Source organism: Onychomys torridus, chromosome 19 (assembly GCF_903995425.1).
Source record: "Onychomys torridus chromosome 19, mOncTor1.1, whole genome shotgun sequence".
Lineage (NCBI taxonomy): Eukaryota > Metazoa > Chordata > Mammalia > Rodentia > Cricetidae > Onychomys > Onychomys torridus.
In genome coordinates this window covers 17,711,572-17,734,789 of record NC_050461.1, presented here as the reverse complement: position 1 = coordinate 17,734,789, position 23,218 = coordinate 17,711,572, and the positions used below count along the sequence as shown (strand labels likewise).

The 23,218-nt window shown below is 38.6% G+C and overlaps 1 protein-coding gene across 1 annotated transcript in view; it reads right to left on the bottom strand.

Moving 5' to 3' along the window:
• Slc35f1 (solute carrier family 35 member F1) overlaps positions 1-23,218 on the bottom strand; it is a gene marked incomplete at its 5' end in the record, with an annotated part of 394,539 nt that overhangs the window by 81,570 nt on the left and 289,751 nt on the right. Inside the window, one exon of the mRNA XM_036169346.1 lies at positions 1,084-1,211. Within this exon, the coding sequence (XP_036025239.1) occupies positions 1,084-1,211 (128 nt within the window). The remainder of the gene's footprint in view (positions 1-1,083; positions 1,212-23,218) is intronic.

The window sequence follows — 23,218 nt, the reverse complement described above, 5'->3', positions numbered from 1 at the left end:
TCTAGTCTCTTTGCCAGGAGAAGGTACTCTGCAGGCTATGGAAAATGAAACCCAGACACTAACCCAACCACAAAACCCTCCATCTACAATCTGTCCTGCCTACAAGAAAACCTGGGACAAAAGTGGCACGGAACTTGTGGGAGTGGCCAACCAATGTCTGGTTTAAATTGAGGACCATAACAAGAGAGAGAGCCCATGGCCCTGCATAGCCAAAAACTGGAGACTAGATAGCCCAGAAACCTATAGTAGAACCAAATACGACTGGCAAAAAAAAAAAAAAGAATGAACTGATTTCTAATGATATTATGCTCTACTTATAGATCAGTGCCTTGTCCAGTTGTCATCAGACAGGCTTCCCCCTGCAGCAAATGGGAATGGGTGCAGAGTCCAACAACCAGACATGACAGAGAGTCTAAAATTGGAAGTATCCATTAGGTTCCTCCCCTTGGAGATAAGGAAACTCTTCAGAAGACTGTAGGAGTCAGAGAGGTCAACGACACCAGTTGAAAAAGGGCCACTCTATCAGTGAAGCAGAGCTAACATGGGCTCACAGAGACTGAAGCATCAAGCACAGGGCCCGCATGGATCTGCAAGAGGTCCTCTGCACATATGTGATGGCTGTTAGCTTGGTGTTTATGCAGGACTCCTACAGTGGGAGGGGGTGTATCTCTGACTCTCTTGCCTGCTCTTGAGACCCTTTCTCCTCTACTGGGTTTTCTTGTCCAGCCTTGATATGAGGACTTTTGCCTTGTCTTATTGTATCTTGTTTTGTCTGTTTGACTGTAATCTCTTGGGGATGGGGTGGGTCCTGCTCTTTTCTGAAGGGGAAATCACATGGGGTGTGGATCTGGGGGAGAGGGATGTAGTAGGGGAGAGTTAGGAGGAGTGGAGGGAGTGGAAAGTGTGGTTGGGATGTATTGTATGACAGAAGAATCTATTTTAAACTAAAAAATATTAAATTAAATAAGATATAAAAAGAAACAAAAAAAAAGAAAAACCCATCATGGAGTATACCGATTTCCAATCAATTCAACTCAAAGTGGGCTGGATCTGGAAAGTTGAGAGGAGAGGAACCACCATTACCTGGACACTGGTCAGAGTTGTGTACTGGTAAGCCTTGACCACCAGGTAATTTGCTTCCAAGTCTATGAGTCCCAGGATCATGTACTTCCACCATCTTCGGCGTAAAATTGCCAAGAGGTTTTCTTCACCTGTGTTACAAAGTTAAGAAGAGAAATGGCTTAGGTTCTTGACATGTAGCTTATCACACATTTAGAATTCTAACATATTGTTGCATTCTGAACCTATATATGATTTTTTTTTTACCAGAAACTTACTCAATATTTTAGTGGCTTAATCTATCAAAGACTCACATGCTTTACCTGGGAAATTGTCTTGATGGTCACTTTTAGGTCTCCAAATTAGCTTCCACACCAGGGTGAGGCTGAGTAGATCATTGCTTACGATGGAATATATTTTTACGAATGTGTGAAAGAATAATTGTGTCATGAGGAAAGTGAAAGGAAAATGGTACAAGAAAGGGTGCATGGCACACACAAAAAGCCTCAGGCCATGCCAAATTTCAAGACCAGAGGAAAGGTAGCCTGTTGGAAGCAGTTATGTGAGTGTCAGTAGGTCTGCAGTAAGACTCCAAGATGGTGTTCAAAAGATTCTTTTGCTTTGAATATCCATGTTCAATCTAGAGATATGTGAGTGATGTGAAGAGAGAAAGCTTTAGGATGGGAAAGACCACCACCTGACCCTTGTCTCAGTGCTACCAACAATTAATTTCATCACCTTGTTCTACATACCTGAACAGACTTTATATATCTTCATTCTTATTTTCCTATGTATTTCAAGCTGAAATAACTCCCATTTCTAAAAGTGGCCCAATGATAATTACATACAGCTCTGTGTGGCCAGCTTGTGAAGTCTTCACAGACAATGTTTGATATACAGACACTCTGAGTGAATACTGATGGTGTATATGACTTACTACTGCATGACAAATTATTACTCTCTCTATATATATTCAAAACAAGAAATATTTATTGTGTTCTGGTTTCAAAGGGGTCAAGAATCTAGGTGCAGCTTAACTGAATGCTTATGATTCAAGACTTCAGTAAGTTCCAGGCCAACTGCCAGCCAGGGCTTCACTTCATCTGAAGGATTTATGGGTAGGGGTCTTTTGGCTGTTAGAAGCCCTCAGGCCTTCACCTCAGAGGACTGGATATGAAACCAGCCCAAAAGAGAGATGTGTGTCACAGTCAACAAAGCTAAATGGAGTTGGAGATCTGAAGAACACTTTGACACGGAACATAGAAACGCACAGTTTGAAGTTTTCCTTGGGTTTTGGTCTTGCTTTGACTTAGTATTTCTTCACTATGCTCCCTTTTCTCCATTTTGGAATGGTAATATATATCCTGTGTCATGGTACACTGGAAGTATGTAATTTGTTTTTTTATTTTATTTTATGGGGGTTACAGTTATGAAATTGCCTTGAGTCTCAGAAGAGACATTGGACTTTGAAAGTTTTAAGTCTTAAAGACTATAGGGACTTGAAGTTGAACTAAATGCATTTTGCATTATGATATAACTGTAAACCTATGGGGGTAGGGGTGGAATGTGGTGATTTTAATGAGATGGGCTCCCATAGGCTCATATGTTTGCTCACAGTTATGAGGGAAATATTAGGAGGTATGACATTGTTGGGAAGATCTGTTATACACACCCACACACCAGGCCCCATACCTCTCTTTATCTCTGCCTATTGCCTGGATTAGGATGTAAAGCTCTCAGCTACTGCTCTAGCATCATGCTGCCTGTGTGCTGCCATACTCCTTGCCATGATAATAATGGACTAAATCTATGTTATAGTTATTCTTGGTTGTCAACTTGACTACATCTGGAATTAACTAAAACCCAAATGTTTAGGAGCACCTGTGAGGGATTTCTTTTTTTCATAATTAAATCATTTGAAGTGGAAAGACCTACTTCTAATCTGGATCTTTGATGTGGGAAGATAAACCTTTAATCCAGATCTTTTGAGATAGGAAGATCCACCTTAAATCTGGACCAAACCTTCTGCCACCAGCCTATATAAAGGAAAGTAGGAAGCTTGCTCTCTTTGCCTGCTTGCTCTCATCCTCACTGACAATCACAACTCTAAAGGCACAGGTCATTGTCAATGTCATTACAGCTACTTCTTCATGATTCTAGAATATACTGAAGACCTGCTAAGACATCAGCCTTGTGGACTGAAAAACTACTGGATTCTTAGACCTTCTTTTCAAAGGAAGCCAGGGTTAGATTTGCTAGACTACAGACTATAGCTCATTCTAATAAATCCCATTTCTGTGTATTTAGAGATTCATTGTATAAGTTCTGTTATTCTAGAGAATCCTGATTAACACACACTCTGAAACTATAAGCAAGCCTCCAATCAATACTTTCTTTTATAAGAGTTGCCTTGGTCATGGTATCTCTTCAAAGCAATAGAAACCCCAAGTAAGTACTGATCCTTCAGTGTCCAAAATGAAGCACCACTTCACCAGCATACACTTCGAACAAGAAGGCAGGCACTCTTACTTCTGCTCATTGGGTTGGGACTTCCTGTGATATGTCTGTTAATAGCTGCTCTAGCCACATAAAGAACTTATCTTTCTTTATTACTCATTAGGTATTCAGAATTTGAACAAATTGGCATTATCTTGGTCTTTATCTCCAGGATTCAACAGTCTATGACAAATAGTCAATAAATAATATAAAAATAAATTTTCCATTTAGTAATCCCAGAAAGAGATTTTACAACACTGAAATTGAGATAGTTAAAATGCATCTACTACAGACATTCTTACTCCTTCCACTGAAATAGTTTTCTAGTTAAAACTATGACACTGACAAAACTAATTTGTTGAGTATTTGACACATAATATACTAGACAGAAGCCATAAAATTGTTAATGGTATATTTAACCTCAAAGTGGCCATTCTAAAGTCACAGGTCATTGTCCCTGCTATTTAACATGATGAACAATTGCCAAATTCAGAGCCTACAAGTCACATCTCAATACACATTACTGGAAAATGAGATTATAGTGATGTTACTTGTCCCACTAACCAAGGACATACCCAAAGTCATTTATTATGTGAGTTCAGATGAAGGATGGGTTGCCTTGCTGGTCTGTTGATAATAACTTCAAGTAAAACACACCATGTGAATGCTTCCACAGTGTTTCATCTGATGACTATGCAAACACTCAACAGACTTGACTAGCAGAATTATCCAGGATGGAGGGTGATTGCTTTATTTTAAAAGAGGCACCTGATTCACACTGCTGTACAACAGATGATTAAAACTTTAAAATAATGACAATATATTCTTGGAATTCCTGTTCTAAAGGCCCCTCCAAATCTCATGAAAGAGGGTCATCCCTGGGAATATAATACCCTTGTAATTGATGAACATGAATGCTTTGAAATCGCCTTAGATTTTATTTTTATTTTTATTAACTGTAATGGGTAATAAAACTTATGAGCAAAAAAATAGAATCTTTGGAATTGCAGTTTGGTATTTAAATATATTCTACTTGTTTTATACTATCTGTATGATAAAATAAACATAAAAAAATTGGATAAGAAAGTATTAATGTACTTTCCATCTTGATTTAACAAATACTAATGTTTTGTGATGCTTATCTCAGATCTTTTTTTGAGAAAGCGTTATGGATGAAAATTAAGTCCACTCTCTGCCCCTGCCAGGTTCTGTTTCAGAGCAGTGATTGTATGAGACTTTACTGAAAATTGCCGAGATTCGGGATGTTTTAAGAAGGTTCCTCGTACCAAACTTTAAAACTGGGGTCAGACAGGAGGGTAGTTTTTGATTAGCTTAAATTTAGGAAGTTAGCCTAAGAGGAGATGGCATAAGAGGAGATGGCATACGGGGAGAGAGTGTTGGGGCTGTGTTCCTAAGCCTTTTCAGTAGTTTGTCTTCCAACACAATGAAATTATTATCCACTCTTATGCAAAATCTTGAAAGCATATGAGATGCATCCCAATATAACAAGGTCCCCAAAGCCTTAAGCCTTAGTAGATTGAAAGACTTAGATTGGAAGTAACATCACACACACACACACACACATACACACACCTCCTTGTGAAACAATGAGAAAGTTTTTTCTCTCTAGACAAAGTGTCACAGTTCTGCGGTTTATCCCTCAAGTTGCTATCATCATGAAGATACCACTTACAATCCGAAATACTGTTCACTAGCTAACATCTCTAATGGTAGGTTTGCTGGGGACAAGTGGGTGGTAGATGCTTTGATTTGAAATTTGAAATTATCTAGAGCAATCATAATGAAAGTCTGTATTAATATAAATCTCTCAATTTTCCTGGGGTGAGCATGCTGAGAGGAAAATGTATTTGTCCTTTTTAATGACAAGACTATTTCCCTTTTCTTCATCCCATTTTGTGAAAAGTGCCCCTATTTGCCTTCTGGAACTATCCTGTAATTGGCTCTGATGCCTCCCAACATTAGGCAGATGAATCTGTCAGTTTTGTGAATTTTACTTTGAACAAGGAGCTATGTCGCAGCTAATGACACACGATACTGAAGGAAGAGGCCAAAGCAGGCTTGCCTCTGGAAGTCTGCCACTTGCTGAGTGTATTCAAAAGACACTATGACAGAAGGTGGCAGCCTGAACTCTTGAGGGCTGACCTTGAGCTCCAACATGAGAGCAGCTGTCATGGTGGACACATAGGTTAGCCCTGACATGGGAAATTAACAGGATAAAGTGTCAACGGGCCAGATGCCTGGTAATGCAGGGAGCCGACTGGCATGTTTCCACTTCCCAGCCTATCTCCCATCTCAAATGCTGAGTAGATACCCACCAAGGCTACTTCTGTTAATGTCATTTGTTTCCCACTGAATACAACTGTCAGGTACTCTGCACCACGCATCCTTTCTCTTATTTGCCTGACACTTTAAAGTCTTGGTTAAAAGCATGGAGTCAGAGACCTCTGTGAAAACACTGGCTACCACTTACCAGGCAGTGTCACCTTGAAAAACGGTGCTCATTTACAAAATGAAGTAAATACCACTTACTTGAAAATGTTTCCATAAGGATTAAGTGGGGGAAATGCCTATAAAGTGTCTAGCTTCAAGTAAATACTGGGTAGGTGATGGCTTTGTTATTAACAGCGCTGTGAGGAAGATATTCTCGGATCAGAAAATTAGATTTAGGGGAAGTTATGTAGTATTTCCAAGGTCTGTTCTGATTTTTTTTTTTTATTATAAAGTATTTACTACTCTAAGAATGGTATTTTTGGTCTACATGGAGAGTTTAATGAAACAAATCAGAAATGTTTCATATTATTTTTTTTGTGAAATTAAATTCTGAAAACAGAAAGGCATTTTTGGGGCAATGTAATAATAGATAATAGAGTATTCTCTCTCTCTCTCTCTCTCTCTCTCTCTCTCTCTCTCTCTCTCTGTGTGTGTGTGTGTGTGTGTGTGTGTGTCTTCCTTTTTGTGTGTGTATTTCCAACTGAAAATATTGAAGAATGTATTTATAGAATTCATTTTTTTCCCATTATATCAACCTACTGTCAGTAAGTAGCATAACATCCAGATTATCATCTTCAAATATAGTTTTCACTAAAAGAAACAATGACCTTTGGAGAAATGGCTGAATACAGACACGGGTGAGGAAATGTAATATACAAGCTGAGCCGAGAACATCTTGTCACACAGAAGAGAAAGGGAGAATTCAGAGACTAGAAAGTGTTATCTGAAGGATTCAGGGGCCAACTTGAAGAACCTTTCAGGTAGAAATGGCCAGATTGGCAAAAATGCATGAAATTTGATGTATCTGTGAACTTTTGATGAATTAAAAAACAACCACCCCAACCTCCACCTGAGAGATACAGAAAACACCAACAAAAATAAAGACCTGGTTGTTATTGAAAGATGTTGGTTAAATCAAGTCAAGATTCTGAATACTGGGAGACAAAGTAAAATGATCAAGTCCCTTCCCCTCTTCTTTCCATGATTCTATGCAAGCTCCACCACTGAGTAACTAAACAACACATGAGAGATTGTCTTTATGCTAATATTCTACCTAATGAATGAATACGAAGGATGGTGAGTAGAATGTCATAGTTTGGTACCTCCTTTATTAGTAAGTAGAGACAAGCTTTGACACTAGCAGTCAAGAGAAAGAAACAACCTTCTTGACAAGGACAAAACACCACCTACACCCTGTTATACAGATAGATCTTTAAGTTTGAATAAGTCTCTGTACTCAGGCACCACTTCAGAAGACGGGGGTTCAAGGAATGCGTTAAAAGCACATGAAGATTCAATCAGCAAAATCCAGACATGTAGTAACCTTTCTACCTGATGTTTGCTCTGTTGAATGATATTAACTGAAAGCTTGTTAGAAATTCAGAATCCCATCCTCACCCAAACCAGTTGACTGATTGAAATATGTGTCTTTGCTCAATCCGCCAGGAGAACCTGCATGAATTACTGTTTAAAAGGAAGTTGTCATATTGGGCAAAAGTTTTTCAGGAAAGCATTGCATAAAAATAAAAGAAATCTAGTTGGGCGGTGGTGGTGCATGCCTTTAATCCCAGCACTCGGGAGGCAGAGCCAGGTGGATCTCTGTGAGTTCGAGGCCAGCCTGGGCTACCAAGTGTGTTCTAGGAAAGGCGCAAAGGTACACAGAGAAACTGTGTCTCAAAAAAACCAAAAATAAATAAATAAATAAATGGATGGATGGATGGATAAATAAATAAATGAATGAATAAATGAACGAATAACTAACTAACTAACTAACTAAATAAATAAATAAATAAATAAATAAATGTCAGCTACCTGAATTACATGGCTACTGTTAGCATCCCAACCCAAATAAACTAAAACACATGTACTTGTGAGACAACAGAAAATCTGAATATGCACAGGCTATTTGGAAACTGTTGATTTTTCAATGTGACTATGGCATTATTGCACTGTTGCTCTTATGTTATTATCTTTCAGATAATAACAGTAACAGATAAAATGCATGAAAAGTGAGTGGTGAGAGTAAGGATAACATTAGCTTGACCATCAGTTGAATTTGTTGCAGTTGAAATGTTGCTGATGGTATTTCTAGTATTGTGAATTCTCATAATAAGAAAGTTGCAGAAGAAACAAAAAGGAATTCCATTACAAAGGGAAGCTTTTAGCAAGCAAGAACATGAATACCAACAGTGCCTTTGTCTTTGCTTTAGTAGACCTCACTCCTCCTTACTGTGGCCTTGAATTTTAGGAGACATTACACAATTTTAACAGCTGGAAAATGCAGGGCTCTGAATTGCATTCTGTCCATGCCCTTGTTTTGGTCTTGGAGGTCAGGAGGAATATTTAACAACTCTTCTGGCACAGGCCTTGACAAGCCCTTAATAGCTAAGAACCTTTTGTTCTTTCCCTGTCTCCTGTTTTCTGTGGTGGTACCTTGCCCTTGTGCTGATGGGAAGTAGTGTCTTGTCCTTGCTGCATGCTCTACAGGAAGTGTCTGGCTATGTGTGGACCACAACAGTCCTTATAGGGAATTCTTTGTGCACCATAGTTTCTATAGTAGCTGAAGGAGATTCAACATTCTGCTGGAGTATCGCCCTCTCAGTGGTTGGCTCTGCTGTCTTGAAGCAGGATGCTAGAAAGATAGAAGCAGCTGAACAAGGGGGTATCCAGCTTGGTGATAAGAGATTCATGGTTCAAAATGTGACTTTCCATAATGAAAGAGGAAAAGATATCAAGAAATAAGCCAGCCTCCCAAGAAAAGCCTCCTATAGCAAACACATTGGGGGAATGGACATCACAGGGAACAGTACAATAATGTTACGAGCCCTAGTCATACAAACAGGCATTTAACCATTGATGAAATATTTTGGAAGTGAGAACCAAAAATTAAGACAATTTAAACTTGTTTATAATATTAGGGATTCCATGGTCTATAAAATTACATAAATATTTGTATATTTTGTAATTATATCATAGTTTTGTCATTTTCTCCCAAACTTTGTCTAGTCTGCTTCTTAAATTTGGATGCTTTTAAAAGTGCCAATTTCTGGGTTTGATCTCAGACAGGTTTGGGCTGGGACTCAAGAATCTGGAGTATTTTTGAAAGCCTCTTAGAGATTATGATGGATGGTACTTGTATTTGATTACATTTTGGCAGTCTGATTTTGACTAATAAATAATCTGGACACGTTTCCCTCTCAGATATTTTCTCTGGAGTTTGCTAATTGTTGGCTGGTAATTCGAAGCTACTAACAAGGTAACTTTTGATATAGGAGTCTGTGCATCCCTGTTCTAAAGTGGTCAGAACCCCCAAGGTGTGTGTAGGGTGACCGAGACTATCCACAAAAGTATGATGAGGATCTTTCCTCCAACCCCTCCATTCTTGGAGAAATTTCCTCCAAATCTGAACCATAGGCTTTTTTTTTTTTCATAAAGTCTTATTGTCCTTATGTATTGGTTTATGCTTTTCTTTTACTGTAAAAGTTTTTCAGTGTGTTACTTCTGTAATGGATAGTAGTGAAGTAAGTGAAGAAACAACCACAAAACAAAAACAAACGCTGTTTTATAATCCTTTTCTGTTATCCACTTATAGAAATACATTACTGTTTGCTTAACAAATATTTACTGACTATCAAACAAATTGTCAGATATATACTATATAGGCAAATTTCATAGACACGAAAACCTCCATTTCTGTTAGCTTCTTCTATATTTTTATATCTAGCAATTGTTTCATCCTCCCCCAATCCATTCATTTATTTATTATGTATCATTATGACACTAATTCTGTGTGTGTGTGTTGACAATGTCTACCTGTTGAAACGTGACAATGAGCCATGCTAAAATTCATAGAAGAGCATACCTTCCAAAAGGTCCCTTTTACAATATAAGAGTTTTTTTAAATCCTAAAATAAAACATAATAAATAAAAATCACTTGCAATCCATACTAATTGTCATTCTTAAAAACATGAGGCTCTTTTCTCAGATATTTATCCACTGATAAGCTAGAAATCTCTAAACATTGAAAGGTGAAGTATCACTGGAGACTAACTGTCCCTGATACATTACAGATGGCTGATAAGTTAACAATATCCAAGAGCTGTCAACAGCCCATCTCTACAGTTTCTAGACTCAGGCTTAGTATGAACAATCCCTGGTACCGGATGAGCTTCTGGGAACCAGAACAGCCTTGAATGTGTCCCCAGTTGTCACCAGCAGCTTTTAAAATGATGTCACATTTGTCCATGTATTTCTTTGGACATAGAAAAAGGTTGGGAGCTTGTACGTGAGTGAAAAGAAAGCCTTTAGACTCCCAATTAGTAGTCAATACATGAGCAAAGGGAGACTCACAGGCTAAAATTGGGATTCTTAATATGCAGCCAGGAGACAGCTTACATTATTCTCCACAGTACTTCCACTGACCTTTTGTGGTCTCTTCACTTCTTATGTCTTGGGTCTAATTCAAAGACCCAGCTTGAAGTATGTACTCATACACCCACATTTACCAAATCAAGGCTATTTTTAGATCTGACTTCAATAAGAATAGGTTGGGGTCTTTTGTTTATTTGTTTGTTTGTAAAGAGTATGGCTGGAAATATGTAGGGTGTTGAAAGGTTGTAGGTGTTCATCTAGCTGAGAAATGACATCTAGCTGTGACGTTACTAACTCCTTAGTAATAAACTTGACCTGGATAAATTTAGTGGCTTCATGACATTCAGAGGGCTTCATTCCACTTGTCTGGTGCACCACGCCTGCACACACGTTTGATAGTCCCTTCATTCTTCTTGTTTATTTTCTGCATAGAAATGGTGACTTATCCATGATCTGGTATAACTGGGTCTAAATCCCCCCAAACACCTTCAACTTTAGAATAAAGATCGAGCCATCTGCCCAGTCTGTGGCTCCGCCATCTGTACCATGCCATCTGCCCTTGAATCTCTAACTTAAGCAGAGAAAAATTCGACTTCCTTTTTGATGTATCTGTGATGCCTCAAGTATGTGGCTGGCATTGGCAAGTAAACTGGCATATAAATAATATATCAAGAAAGTTACATTTCTAGGAGAGGAAATTACTAAACTAACCCTGTAGCATTCCATTAGAGTTTAAATTAAGGCTTGTGGGGATGCCACTGCTGTATTTTTAAACCTGAGGTCAGAGGAGAAAGAAGCAGAAGGGTACAGTGTCAGCAAGGAGTGATTCAAGGGTTGAGTGTAGATAAGGCAATGATATTTTTTGAGATTATTGTTTCTCTATAATAAAAAATGCATAATGTAAAAGTTATCATTTGTGCATTAAGTGTACACTTCAGTGACATTAAGTATATTTGCACTATCTTCAACCATCACTACAAATGAGCTCCAGAACTTTTCATCATTTTATTCTAAAACTTAGCACCCATTGAACAACAGCCCATTCTACTATCTTCGGCCACAGGACATCAACAGGCATAGACCCATCGAATCTGACTATGCTAGGTATCTAGCCTGAGTAGAAGCATACATTATCTGTTTTCTTGTATCTGACTCCTTTAATTTTTCATGCTTCCCAGGTTCATTATGCTTTTCATGACATATCAGAATTTCATTCATTTTAAAAATTGATATTCCAATGTATGTGTGTGCTACATTTTAGTTACATATTCATCCACTGACAGACACTTGGGTTGTTTCCACCTTTGGGTATTATGAATAATGCTGATAATGCTGCTTATTCAATTATCTGTTTGAAAGCCTGTTTTCACTTTTTTAGAAGATACAGATAAGAATAGAAATGGGGGTGACAGAGAGTGGAGAAACAGCATGGCCTCTAAGAGTGACTATTTGTTTTCCAGAAACCCAAGTCAGTTTCCAGCACCACGTTTGGCATCTTACAACTGTCTATAACTCCAACTCCAGGGAACCCTGCACATACATACATCACAAACACACACACAAATATAACACAACTAATCTCCACAAAGACATTAAATTGAGGTAATTATCTTTTATAAATAGTCATATGAAGAATTGAGCTAATGGTAAATCTTTCCCCAGTTGTCTAGGCTCCTCTTTGGCTTCTCATTGGTTCTTTCAGATGGCTGGACCACTTGATAGTACATGAAAAGTCTATCTGAATCACTTTGGAATCTGTGTGTGAAAAAGATGAGGTATGAGAGTAGATCTTATGCAGCCTTACATTCGTACTTTATCAGAAACCTGAAGATCTACTATTTGGGGGGATAAACTAAAGTTCTCCAATACACCTATGTGTGAGTGTAAACCCTAGTAATACACCCACGTGTGAGTGTAAACTGTAGCTCATAACTATAAGTGGTGCTGCTTTGCATTCAGAGTTTTGGGAACCTTCAATTCAAATGGTAAGAATATAATTTACCAGGAATAAATAACTTCCTGACAGTTAACACATGCCATCAATTTTTATGATGTGAGCTTTCTTCTAAATACATTATTGTTGAATCCTCTGACAGCCAAGTTCAGGCATTTCCTGACTAGCCTCACTCTGTAGACTTAGACTAATTTAAAAGTTCCCTGTTAATTTCCCCCAAACCTCAATGGAGAGCAAATGAAATGCTCATACCCCTATGGAGAAAGAGCTATGGTATGAAAGACACTTTAACATCTGCCATCACCTGTCAAATGAATTTCACTTCTAAGGGACAACTAAATTCCTTTGCTAGGTGTGTGAGGGCTCCCTTTCTTGCTTCACATTCATAATACACTGTATTCTTATGGCTAAGGAAATGAAGCTCTGCCTTTGTCCATGGTAGCTGCTAAATATATCCAGATATCAGCATCTGAAATCTTGCAGTCATCGCTAGAAACTGGGAAACCAGAAACATGCCTACTAGGGTAAACAGGCAACTCTGCGCTAACAGAAGTATTAGCTGTATCACACATGCTAGCCAACAAAACTCAAGATGACTCACCTCTCTTAGTCTGTAATATCTCCATTTCAGCCATTTCCCCTTATGGGAGAAGCTTATTAGCTGGCTCCCCATTGTGACAGGAATTCACACTAAAACCCTCATAACTTCTACCTTCATGGCTCACCATTGTCTTGTTCCTGTTGCCTAGCAACAAGGCCATCTTATCTTTACAGGCGACTTGCTTTTTATGTATACCTTAAACCACTTCGTGGTAGTCTTTGTTTTATTTTTGAAAACTTCCAGAAATTCTCTTTCTCATGTTCACCTATATATTTCTCTCTCTCTTTTTAGATACAAGAAGGAAATGTATGTACCTTTCAGATCCTTTGTGCTTCATCTGTTTTCGTCAGGTTCACACAGTCTGGCCAAACAAAGAAACCCTCAGATAACAGAACATGTCCTAACAGCAAAGAGCACTGTGGTCGACAGCTCCTTCCTGCGACTTGGGGACTCATACCGTAAAGTCCACTTTGCTTGTACTAAGGATACTCGTGACTGGACCAGGTGGTAGCCTAGGATTTTTTTTCCCTCCTGATATTAGGGAGAAGTTTCCTAGAGAAAGGGCTCAAGCCATGTATTTTTGATGAAAGATACAGAAGCAATACCTGATGCTTATCATGCTTTTTAAGAGATTGGACATTGAAGGATAAGGCTTACTTATAAAACGGGCCAAGTATGTCTTTGATTCTCTGTTCTTCAGCTCCCTCTCTGTTTCAGTCATCACCCTGCTCCCAGTTGTCTCCTGGCAGTTGCTTAGCTGTTTTGGACCTGGTTTCCTCAGAGAAGAGACCATGAAGAGGAGTGTGCTGCTAAGAGCGGTCAAGGGCCCTATGAAAACTGAGAAAATAAACCCAGTACAGCAAGTTCTAGACTGCCCTCTGATGGAGGGGCTGGAACAGCCCTGGCCTTGCCTCCAGTTTCACCTCCAGAGTTAGTGAGCTGGGTCCACTGCAGATTCAAACCCCCGTTGATGTTTCAGAAGATTCAGGTGATGCAATGCATCCAATAGTCACTCCAGAGCTCATTAAATCCACACACATCAAATACGTTTTTATAGGTGATGTCGGTCTTTCTGAGAAATCCCTTAGCGATAGTCTTGAAATTCTGCTCATTTGATCTCAACCCCGCCCTATTTCCCTTCCTTTCATGGACAGACCTGGCTTTCCTCTACCAGGAAAGCAGGCTTTAAAAAAAAAAAATTCTGTCCCTTCTTCTAAGACCCCTTTTCTAGTCAGAACAGAGATGTTGTCCTTCAGCATCTCAGAGGCAGCACTCAGCCACCTCCATCTCGTCCCAGTCCTGCTGTAGCCATCTGCAATCCTTTGCATGTTCCCTGCCACATTGGCTAATAGTTGCTAGTGGCATCTGCAATGGACACCCCCAAGGTAATAATGGTGAATCTCTAGCTCATGCTGAGCAAAATTACCCGCTTCACCTCTGAGTGATTAGAAACGTACTCAGCTTCAAGTCTCTATGAGTACTGAACCTACTGTATGCCAACAACAATATATACTTTCTCCTTTATGCAGTGACCACATCAACCCCCACCAAAACAAAAGACTAACATAAGGAGACATTTAAAAAATATATATGTATATCATCACAACTTTATGCATCCAGGGAAGAGACCTACAATGAATCATTTTTAAAAATGACTAATTCCCTCTTAAATTGACATTTACACCCTAATTTGACCTTTTGTAAGTGGTGATTTTCCTGTTACATTTTTATACACTGAAGCTCACCTACATGTAATTTCATGGCAAATATAATAATTTCATATCATAAGCCTATAATAATTCTACAATGAGCCATGCTCAAACTCGCAAATACTTCCCCCACTGGGAAATCTCAAATTCTAAAATTGCAAGATCTTTGAGGGTAGAACAGTCATGTCATATCAGTTTTGTTCCTTCTTATGGTACCAAATAGAGTATCGTGTACATAGTAGCAAATGATGCACTCCTCAAAGAATGAATGGATAAATCCAGCATCTTAAAGCACAGGTTGAAGGGAACTTGAAGACTCTCATCTTGAAAAAGTGAAAAGTACAAGGATAATTGACTATGTCAATACTTCCATGACAGAGAATTGGCCATTTAAGCTTTCTCAAAGTCATTTTAAAGAACAAAGTAAAATTTAAAAACTTTTAGGGGACGTTCAAGTCTTTGTTTTCGTTCACTTCCAATATTTTCCTCTGCTCTCATAAGCAATGAGAAGGAATTTGTGAATTGGATCTCAAGCCATTTTTGTTTTATACATATTTATGCATGAGTGTGTATATGTATGCATCCTCACATATAATGTATTTTGTAAAGTTTATAGTGTTTGTGTCATGCTCTAGAAATACATAACTTTGTAATTTGAGGTTTTTTTCACTCACCATTGTTTGTGACTTATCCATGTTATATGCAAATAAATTTGGCTCATATGCAGCACGGCATAAAACATTTTAGTTATCTATTCTTTCCATCTCCAAATTCACAGGTTATTTCAACTCTTCTACTATAAACAATACTACAATAAATATGTCTTGTGGCTTGTGGAAAACTTGCCAGTATACAAACTTACTGGCTTATAGAGTGTTTGCATTTTTCATATTCCTAGACACAACCAAATAACTCCCTAAAGTGCCTGTACAAATTTACGATTTACCAGCAGTAGAGAAATTCCCTTCTTTCCATTCTTGTAAACACAAACTAAACACATTCTGTAAAGAGGGTAGTTTATTATCCATTTTGTATTTGATGACTAAGGCGATCAAATCCAACAATCCTTAAATAAATGCTAGTTCAGTGTTAATAATTAGAATATGCTGTCACTGCTGATTCTGGTCCTTTGATATTAATATTGAAGATTGGTTTCTAATTAAGAGCTACAGAAAAGACGTAGAGTTGAGAAGCAATGACTTCAACAGAATGGGGAATGGGTTGTTACGCATTGCTAAGTTTTAAACAGTGGCCAGACACATTCCAACTTGTTTTAACTTGTTTTAGTAGATTTATAATAAGTGTGATAGAATATTCCACCTTTATGCGATCTTTTTCAATATTTTTGGTTTTAACTTTTTATAGACAAAATCCAGGTTAGATATATTTTTTTCTAATAAGAGTGGCATTCAAATATTAGAAGGTTTGTCAAAATTAATTGGTATTATAACTCTAAGAAAATTACATGTTGTCCTGAATGATTTGGAACAAGGCCGTCAAGAGAATGTGCTAACTCTATGATGATTTCAACATAAAGCTTTTCACCATTGAAATCAACATCTGTGTTGGTTGTAATTTTGAAAGAAAACTTCTGAGGGGTGAGAAATTGGATTTGAAGAAATTCAGAAAACCTGACTTAAGGAATACCTATATAGCAAAAACAAATCATCGTTAGCCTTGTATGGTAGCTTGCAATCATAATCCAGCACTCAAGAGTCAGAGGAAGAAGAATGGAGAATTCAAGTTCAGTCTGGGCTGCATAGTGAGACCCTCTCTTTAAAATCAGGGCAAAGGCTTGGAGATAGCTCAGTGGTTACAGGTGCTTCAAGGCTGATGAGTTGTTTGATTTCTGGAATTCACATGGTAGACTGATAGCTCCTGCAATTTGTCCTTTGTCTTCTACTTATCATCATGGCACACGACACACACACACACACACACACACATAAATAAATAAATAAATAAATAAATAAATAAATAAATAAATAAATGAATGAATGAATGAATAAACGAATGAATAAACAAATAAATACGTAAATGTAATCTAGAAAGAAAATAAACAAAAACCAAGGCCAGAGATGCAGCTCAGGGGTGTTCCTGGTTCCCATCACCAGCACTGGAAAGTAGAGATAAACTTTTTAAGACAGTGTTGCTAGGATGAATCAAGGCCTGTTGGTTTTGAAGTTTTCATTATTCTGTTCAAATTCAGGACCCACAAAGGAAGAAACATTGACCTAGCCTGGATCACATTCTTGGTCAGGGCTCCCCAAGTAAACTCAAACCAAGAGGCACACAAGAAGAGGAAATATGGCTCAACTACAGATGAATAGATGGTGTGTGGACAAAGACAACACATGGGTTGAGCCACTGATATCTATTGTCCATTACCTGCCAGGAATGACCAATGTGGGTGTGGTTTGTGTACCCCAACAGACTGACACAATGATATTAAAACCTAATTTGGATGATTTCTAACATCTGAAAAAAAAAAAAAAAAGCCAAGTGCCTCCTTTAAGTACCTGAGACAGTGATTTATAAACAAGTGGACTGATATCTTCCTACTTTTACATTTTATGTGGGTATTTTGCCTGGATGTATGTTTATGCATCACATGGATGCAGTTCTCACAGAGGCCAGAAGAAGGCAATCAGATCCCCTGATATATACAGTGTTGTTAACTACCATGTTGGTGCTGGGACTGAAACCAGTGTCGTTGGTAAGAGCAGCCATTGCTCTTAACTGCTGAGCCATTTCTCCAGTCCTGTGAACTGATTTCTTTCAACAGGAACTCAATTATCCTTGTCCTACAGAAACTCTCTCTTTTTTTTATCATCCTCATAGTTTTAACTAACAGTAGAATGTCTCAGCCTCAGAAATACCCTTGACATTTTTCTACTTCCCTACCAGCTTTTCTGTTTCCTTTTCTTTTCTTTTTTTTTTTTTTTTTTTTTTTGAGCTGAGGATCAAACCCAGGGCCTTGGGCTTGCTAGGCAAGCACTCTACCACGGAGCTAAATCCCCAACCCCCCTACCAGTTTTGAATCCTGTTCCTTTTACGATTTCATCCCTAATCATACACATCTCATCCCTATCATATAAAAATCTAGCTAAGTTTTTCACTGATGCCCACCCACACTCTCATGCTTGTCTTCTAGTGGATGCCCCTATATCTTATTCTAAACCACAGGGTTTCACTCTATATACTTGAGCTAAATTACTTGTTCTGAAAACACTGTCTAAGAAAGGGGAGGGGAAATGAGTCTATTATCACTTGTCTTTCCATTTCTCAACTCCCATCCATCCTTATAAATCCTCTTCTCTTATTCTATTTACAAAAGCTTCACAGAGAAATAAAACTTATTCTCCCTGCACAAAGGAAAAACAATAGAATGTCTATTATTAGGCTAAAGTTTTCTTAAGACTCATTGCTGGAATGACTATTGCTAGTGTAAAAGGTGAATATATATTTAGATCTAAGTTAAAAAAAAAATTCCCCATGGATTGAGCATTGCTTCCATTCAGCCTGAGAATTCACAGCTCCAGCCTGTAATAGGTCTATCCACCCTAGACATACTGGAGAAACCATGGAGGGGATAAAGGCTAGGAAACTTGAACTAAAACTCCCATTTGAGGAAGTAGACACTTTCTGGAATGGAGAGTGAAGCACTTTGAGTGGGTCAATCCTGTCTGCTGCATTTTTGTTACAGGAAGCTTCTCTTGTGTCTTGTCTCCCATGTTTCCTATTTCCTCTTGATCAGCATTTTCCTGATCCATTTTTGCTCTGTGGTCATATGCGGGTGGACAGCTGGGGAGAATTCGTCTGGTCTAAACCTCTTGAGCATTCCGTCTCCTAGAACTGGATTGGTGGATTGCTAGATAATCAGATCATCAAGAACCCAAGCAGGATGAACACACTTGACCTGTTTAGGCAGGGCGCTACAGATAGAACGGAGGTGCTCTAACTGTTTCTGTTCTCCTGTGCTTTACATCTTCTCATAACATAGTTCAAGGCTCCAAGGCCTGCATGAGACCATTCCACCTGCTTCCTTTTGAAGCTGTAGCCACCCTTGGACTGTGGAATGGATTTTCTGAGAGCCACATAGCCTATCATAAGAGATGGAGTAGATTCCTGACCAAATGTGGGTTTCTTTGGAATTATGGTGTGCAGATATTTGCTGAGTAAAAATAGTAGTGTACCTCTAGAAATTTTACTCTATAAGGTTCTATTTTTATAAACTGTAGATGCTGGTGTGTTAGAATTCTTAAGAAAAAATACAGTCAATACTCTTACATGGAGGATTCCATTATTTGGGGGAATATATCAACTAAATTCTAAAACCTCTGTAGTCAGTTGTACAAAGTTCTGCTAAGGTCAAATAAGGAATTTATAATGGTGATACCCTATTAGTATCACTCAAACACCTAACACTACAGGGGGAAAAAACCCAGCAGCATGTTGTCTGTATGGCATGTGTTCATGGCACAAATTCTCTTCCTGAAGAATATGTCCAGATGTTTTTTGTTGTTCTTCAATTAATCACATGTCCTTTAAGAATTGACATTCCATAACAACTTATGTCTGTCAACTGTTTCTTTTGGCATCACATTAACGTGGCCAAAATTGTTAAGTGCCTAGTGTATTTATATTCATAATTTATAGTAAGTATGTTATATTCTTTTGATGAATTGATGAGTATTTTATAAGTATTCTGAAAATGAATTTAACTTAGATCCTGTGCACAAAGATTTTAAAGTCCTAGAGGAAAGATATGAGATACAAATATATACATATTTGAACTACAAGGCAGAAAGTAAGTAAGGAAAAAACACAATAGAAAATCAGAAGAAAAGGGCTTAGCTCTGACTATGGTAGTATATTTATTTTTTGGGGATGCCCCAACTAAGGATCACAGACTCTGTGGCTTTAACAAAATTAATGTATTTTCTCACAATTATGGAGGTTGAAAGTCCAAGACTGGAGATTTGTAAGATCACCTTTTCCCCTGTGGCCTCTTTCCCTGCTCTGTAAATGGTCATCTTGTCCCCATGTCTTCCACATGGTAATTTCTTCTGTGTCTTAATGGCTTCTTCTAAGGACACCAGTGTACTGGATTAAGTTCCACATAGGCCTATCTTAACTATTTCTCAAAAGGTCCAATCTTCAAGTGCAGTTGCTCCTGAAATACTGAAGGGATGGCCTTAAATATATGAATTTTGGGGAGACAGAATTCATCCCATAAGAGGATGCTAGGGAGGAACTTGGAAAGGATAGTACTTAGGCCAGGCTCCACTTTAAATTCATGTAGAGACTAATCAACATCTAACTACCCCGGTTACGGTGGCTGGTGTGTGTTGAACATATAATCTACACAACAGCCTTCAGAGTAGACTAGACAAAGAATTGCTTCCCCTTAGTGCTTCAACCAGAGAAGAAAGGCTTGGCCTATGGCAGGTTTCTTGGAACTACAAGAAAAAGGGGGCTTCTATAAGAATGGATTTCGCCTAGTAGGAGGCAGAATAAAGAGGTGTAGGCATCAGGTGGAGAGCTCTAAGGCATGGTCTGAGCCAGCAAACCACACCAGGTGCACTTCATTTTCATTTTCCCTTTGAATTTCATTTTTGTTTTGTTGGTTTACTTTGTTTTTATTGAAGAAAATTAGAATTAAGTTCGGTCACTTGTCACCACAAGGTGCCAGTTGGTACGTACACCAGACAAGATCTCCCATAGATCAGGTAATAAAAACAAACAAACCAAAAAAGTGTCTTTAAAGGAATCAGAAACTGGCAGGCATGTGTACCGCCATGCATACCCTGGAGGTGAACCATCTGATCTTGGATGCTGTTCGAGGTTGGGCCTGCTTAGTACTTGGATTAGAGGAAATAGACATGGTGCAAGGTGTGGCAGTGTACACCTATAATCCCAGTACATGGGAGGCAGAGGCAGAAAGATAAAGAATTCAAGGTGAGTCTGGGCTGCACAGTATGACACAGAAAAGAAAATGGGTGCTATGAAGCATTTGGGTATGTCAGTTATATCATTCATCCCATGTAGTTAAAGAAGTTAATTGCTAAATACCTTTCTTTTGGGTTTACAGAATATAGTACAGAATATCTGATGACTTTTGCAATATTTTCCTATCAACCAATACAAAGCAATCAAGTTGCTGTGAAGTTGAATATATAGAAAAGCAAAATGTCTGCTTCAAGGAAATAAAAAAAAACAAATCCTGGAAGGTCAAGGTCAGTTGGGATGTTCTGGCCAGAGAAACAAAAGGAGATTAGAGCTGTGACAGAGACCCCACTCTCTAATAGCCTTCCTATACATTGTCTTATGGTACCACTTTCCTTTTCTGTAAAAGCCTCTCATGCCCCCAAATTCCCCACAATAGAACTTTAAGGTTGACAGCCCTTTTCAAGATGATGATCCTTGAAAAAACCTGAATCCTTTGTACCAACTCTCACCCCCTAATATTGGCTTTTGAGTGCTTGGCAGCCCCAGACATTATTCTAGTAATAGTTATCTCTAAATTTAATTATAAGGAGTGATAATCACCCAGAAAGACAGTAGGCTAAACTGCCAACTTTTCCTATCCCACCAACCTCCTCCAGGCAGAGCTCCTGCAAATGGGCGGGCACTTATTTGCATAATTAAGCGTCTTTTGTTCTTCTTGCTTTAGCTAAGCATCTTGGGGGCACCACTGCCACTGTCTCTGCAGACCACAAAGGTGACATGTGATGATTTTCCCACTGTCACTATCTCTGCAGACCACTAAGGTGACATGTGATGATTTTCCCACTGCCACTGTCTCTTCAGACTACTAAGGTGACATGTGATGATTTTCCCACTGTCTCTGCAGACCACCAAGTTGACATGTGATGATTTTCCCACTGCCACTGTCTCTGCAGACCACCAAGTTGACATGTGATGATTTTCCCACTGCCACTGTCTCTGCAGACCACCAAGTTGATATGTGATGATTTTCCTACTGCCATTGTCTCTGTAGGCCACTAAGGTGATATGTGACGATTTTCCCACTGCCACTGTCTCTGTAGACCACTAAAGTGACATGTGACGATTTTCCCACTGCCACTGTCTCTGCAGGCCACTAAGGTGATAGGTGACGATTTTCCCACTGCCACTGTCTCTGTAGACCACTAAGGTGACATGTGATGATTTTCCCACTGCCACTGTCTCTGTAGACCACTAAGGTGACATGTGACGATTTTCCCACTGCCACTGTCTCTGTAGGCCACTAAGGTGATAGGTGACGATTTTCCTTTGAAACTGCAGCAGTGCAGACCAAACCTTTGGAAAAGGTACAATCAGAAATGGGCTCTGTTTCTTTTGCTCAGGTAGATTGTCTTGGAAGGTAGAAGAGAGAGGAGTCTTGGGAAGTAAGCATTAAATATTTAAGATATTAAGTATTTGTGGAGAAGTGGACAGGCCTTTGCTAGGTTGCCACTGCCCTTCAGACACATAGACTCCACAGAGAGACTCCTAAAGGGACTGCCCTACTCTCTGGGCAGGGGCCAGCATTCTAAAACTACTATAAAAACATCTGAAATATTATTTTTAAAAAGTAGAAAAATAGATTTAGGTTCTAAGACGTGACAGGCTTAGTTTTTGAAATTCTGGACATTTACACATTGCCCAACTATTGAAGAAAATTTTACTACATACTTCAAAATATTTAGCTTTGGAGGACAAGGTTTATTTGTTTTGGTTTTGAGGTAGGGTTTTGCTAGATAGTTTAGGCTGGTCTTGAACTTGATACCCCCTGCTTTGACCTTCTGAATGCTGGAATTACAGGCATGGACCACCACAGGCAGAAAAATTGCTTTCAAAGGTATCCTGAGAAAGACAATGTAAAAATGTCTCTAATGAAATATAAAGTATATTAAAAAAGCAGGTGTGAAAATTGTAAACACAGTATGACTTTAATTATGTAAAATAAAATAATAAAAACCTAAGAAGAGAAAGATTTGAAATACAACATCAAAATATTATCAGAAGTGTTTGTGGTTTGATGGTCGCACAAGGGGTAATTTTCTACTTAATTGCATGCATTTTTCCGATTTCTTTTTCAAATAAGCATGGATTGCTTTCATAATTAAATGGCATTTTCTGGTAATGTGTAAAAATCTGTGTGCCCCAAGCAAAAAAAGGGGGGGGTACTTTACAATGAATTTTGCCTCACAGAAATTTGAACTCTTTGTGTTTTAAATGATTTATAAAGAAACCAGGAAACCAGAGAATGACTTAACTCATAATACCAAGCAAACGTCTTGGTCAAAGGAAATTGCAAAGTTATTTGTCATGATTTCACAAGGAGTATTGTTGACACTCTGTGGTGGGCTCTCATTTCTTTAGCAGGTATTCCTGAATTAGAGAGATAAAAATGATCTCCCAGAGTTACATATGACTGGGGAAAAAAGACCTGGGGATCTCATCACAGCAGAGGGCACTGGTGGGGCATAGGGTTGGGGGATACAGAAGTGCAGGTGGTTCTGTATGGA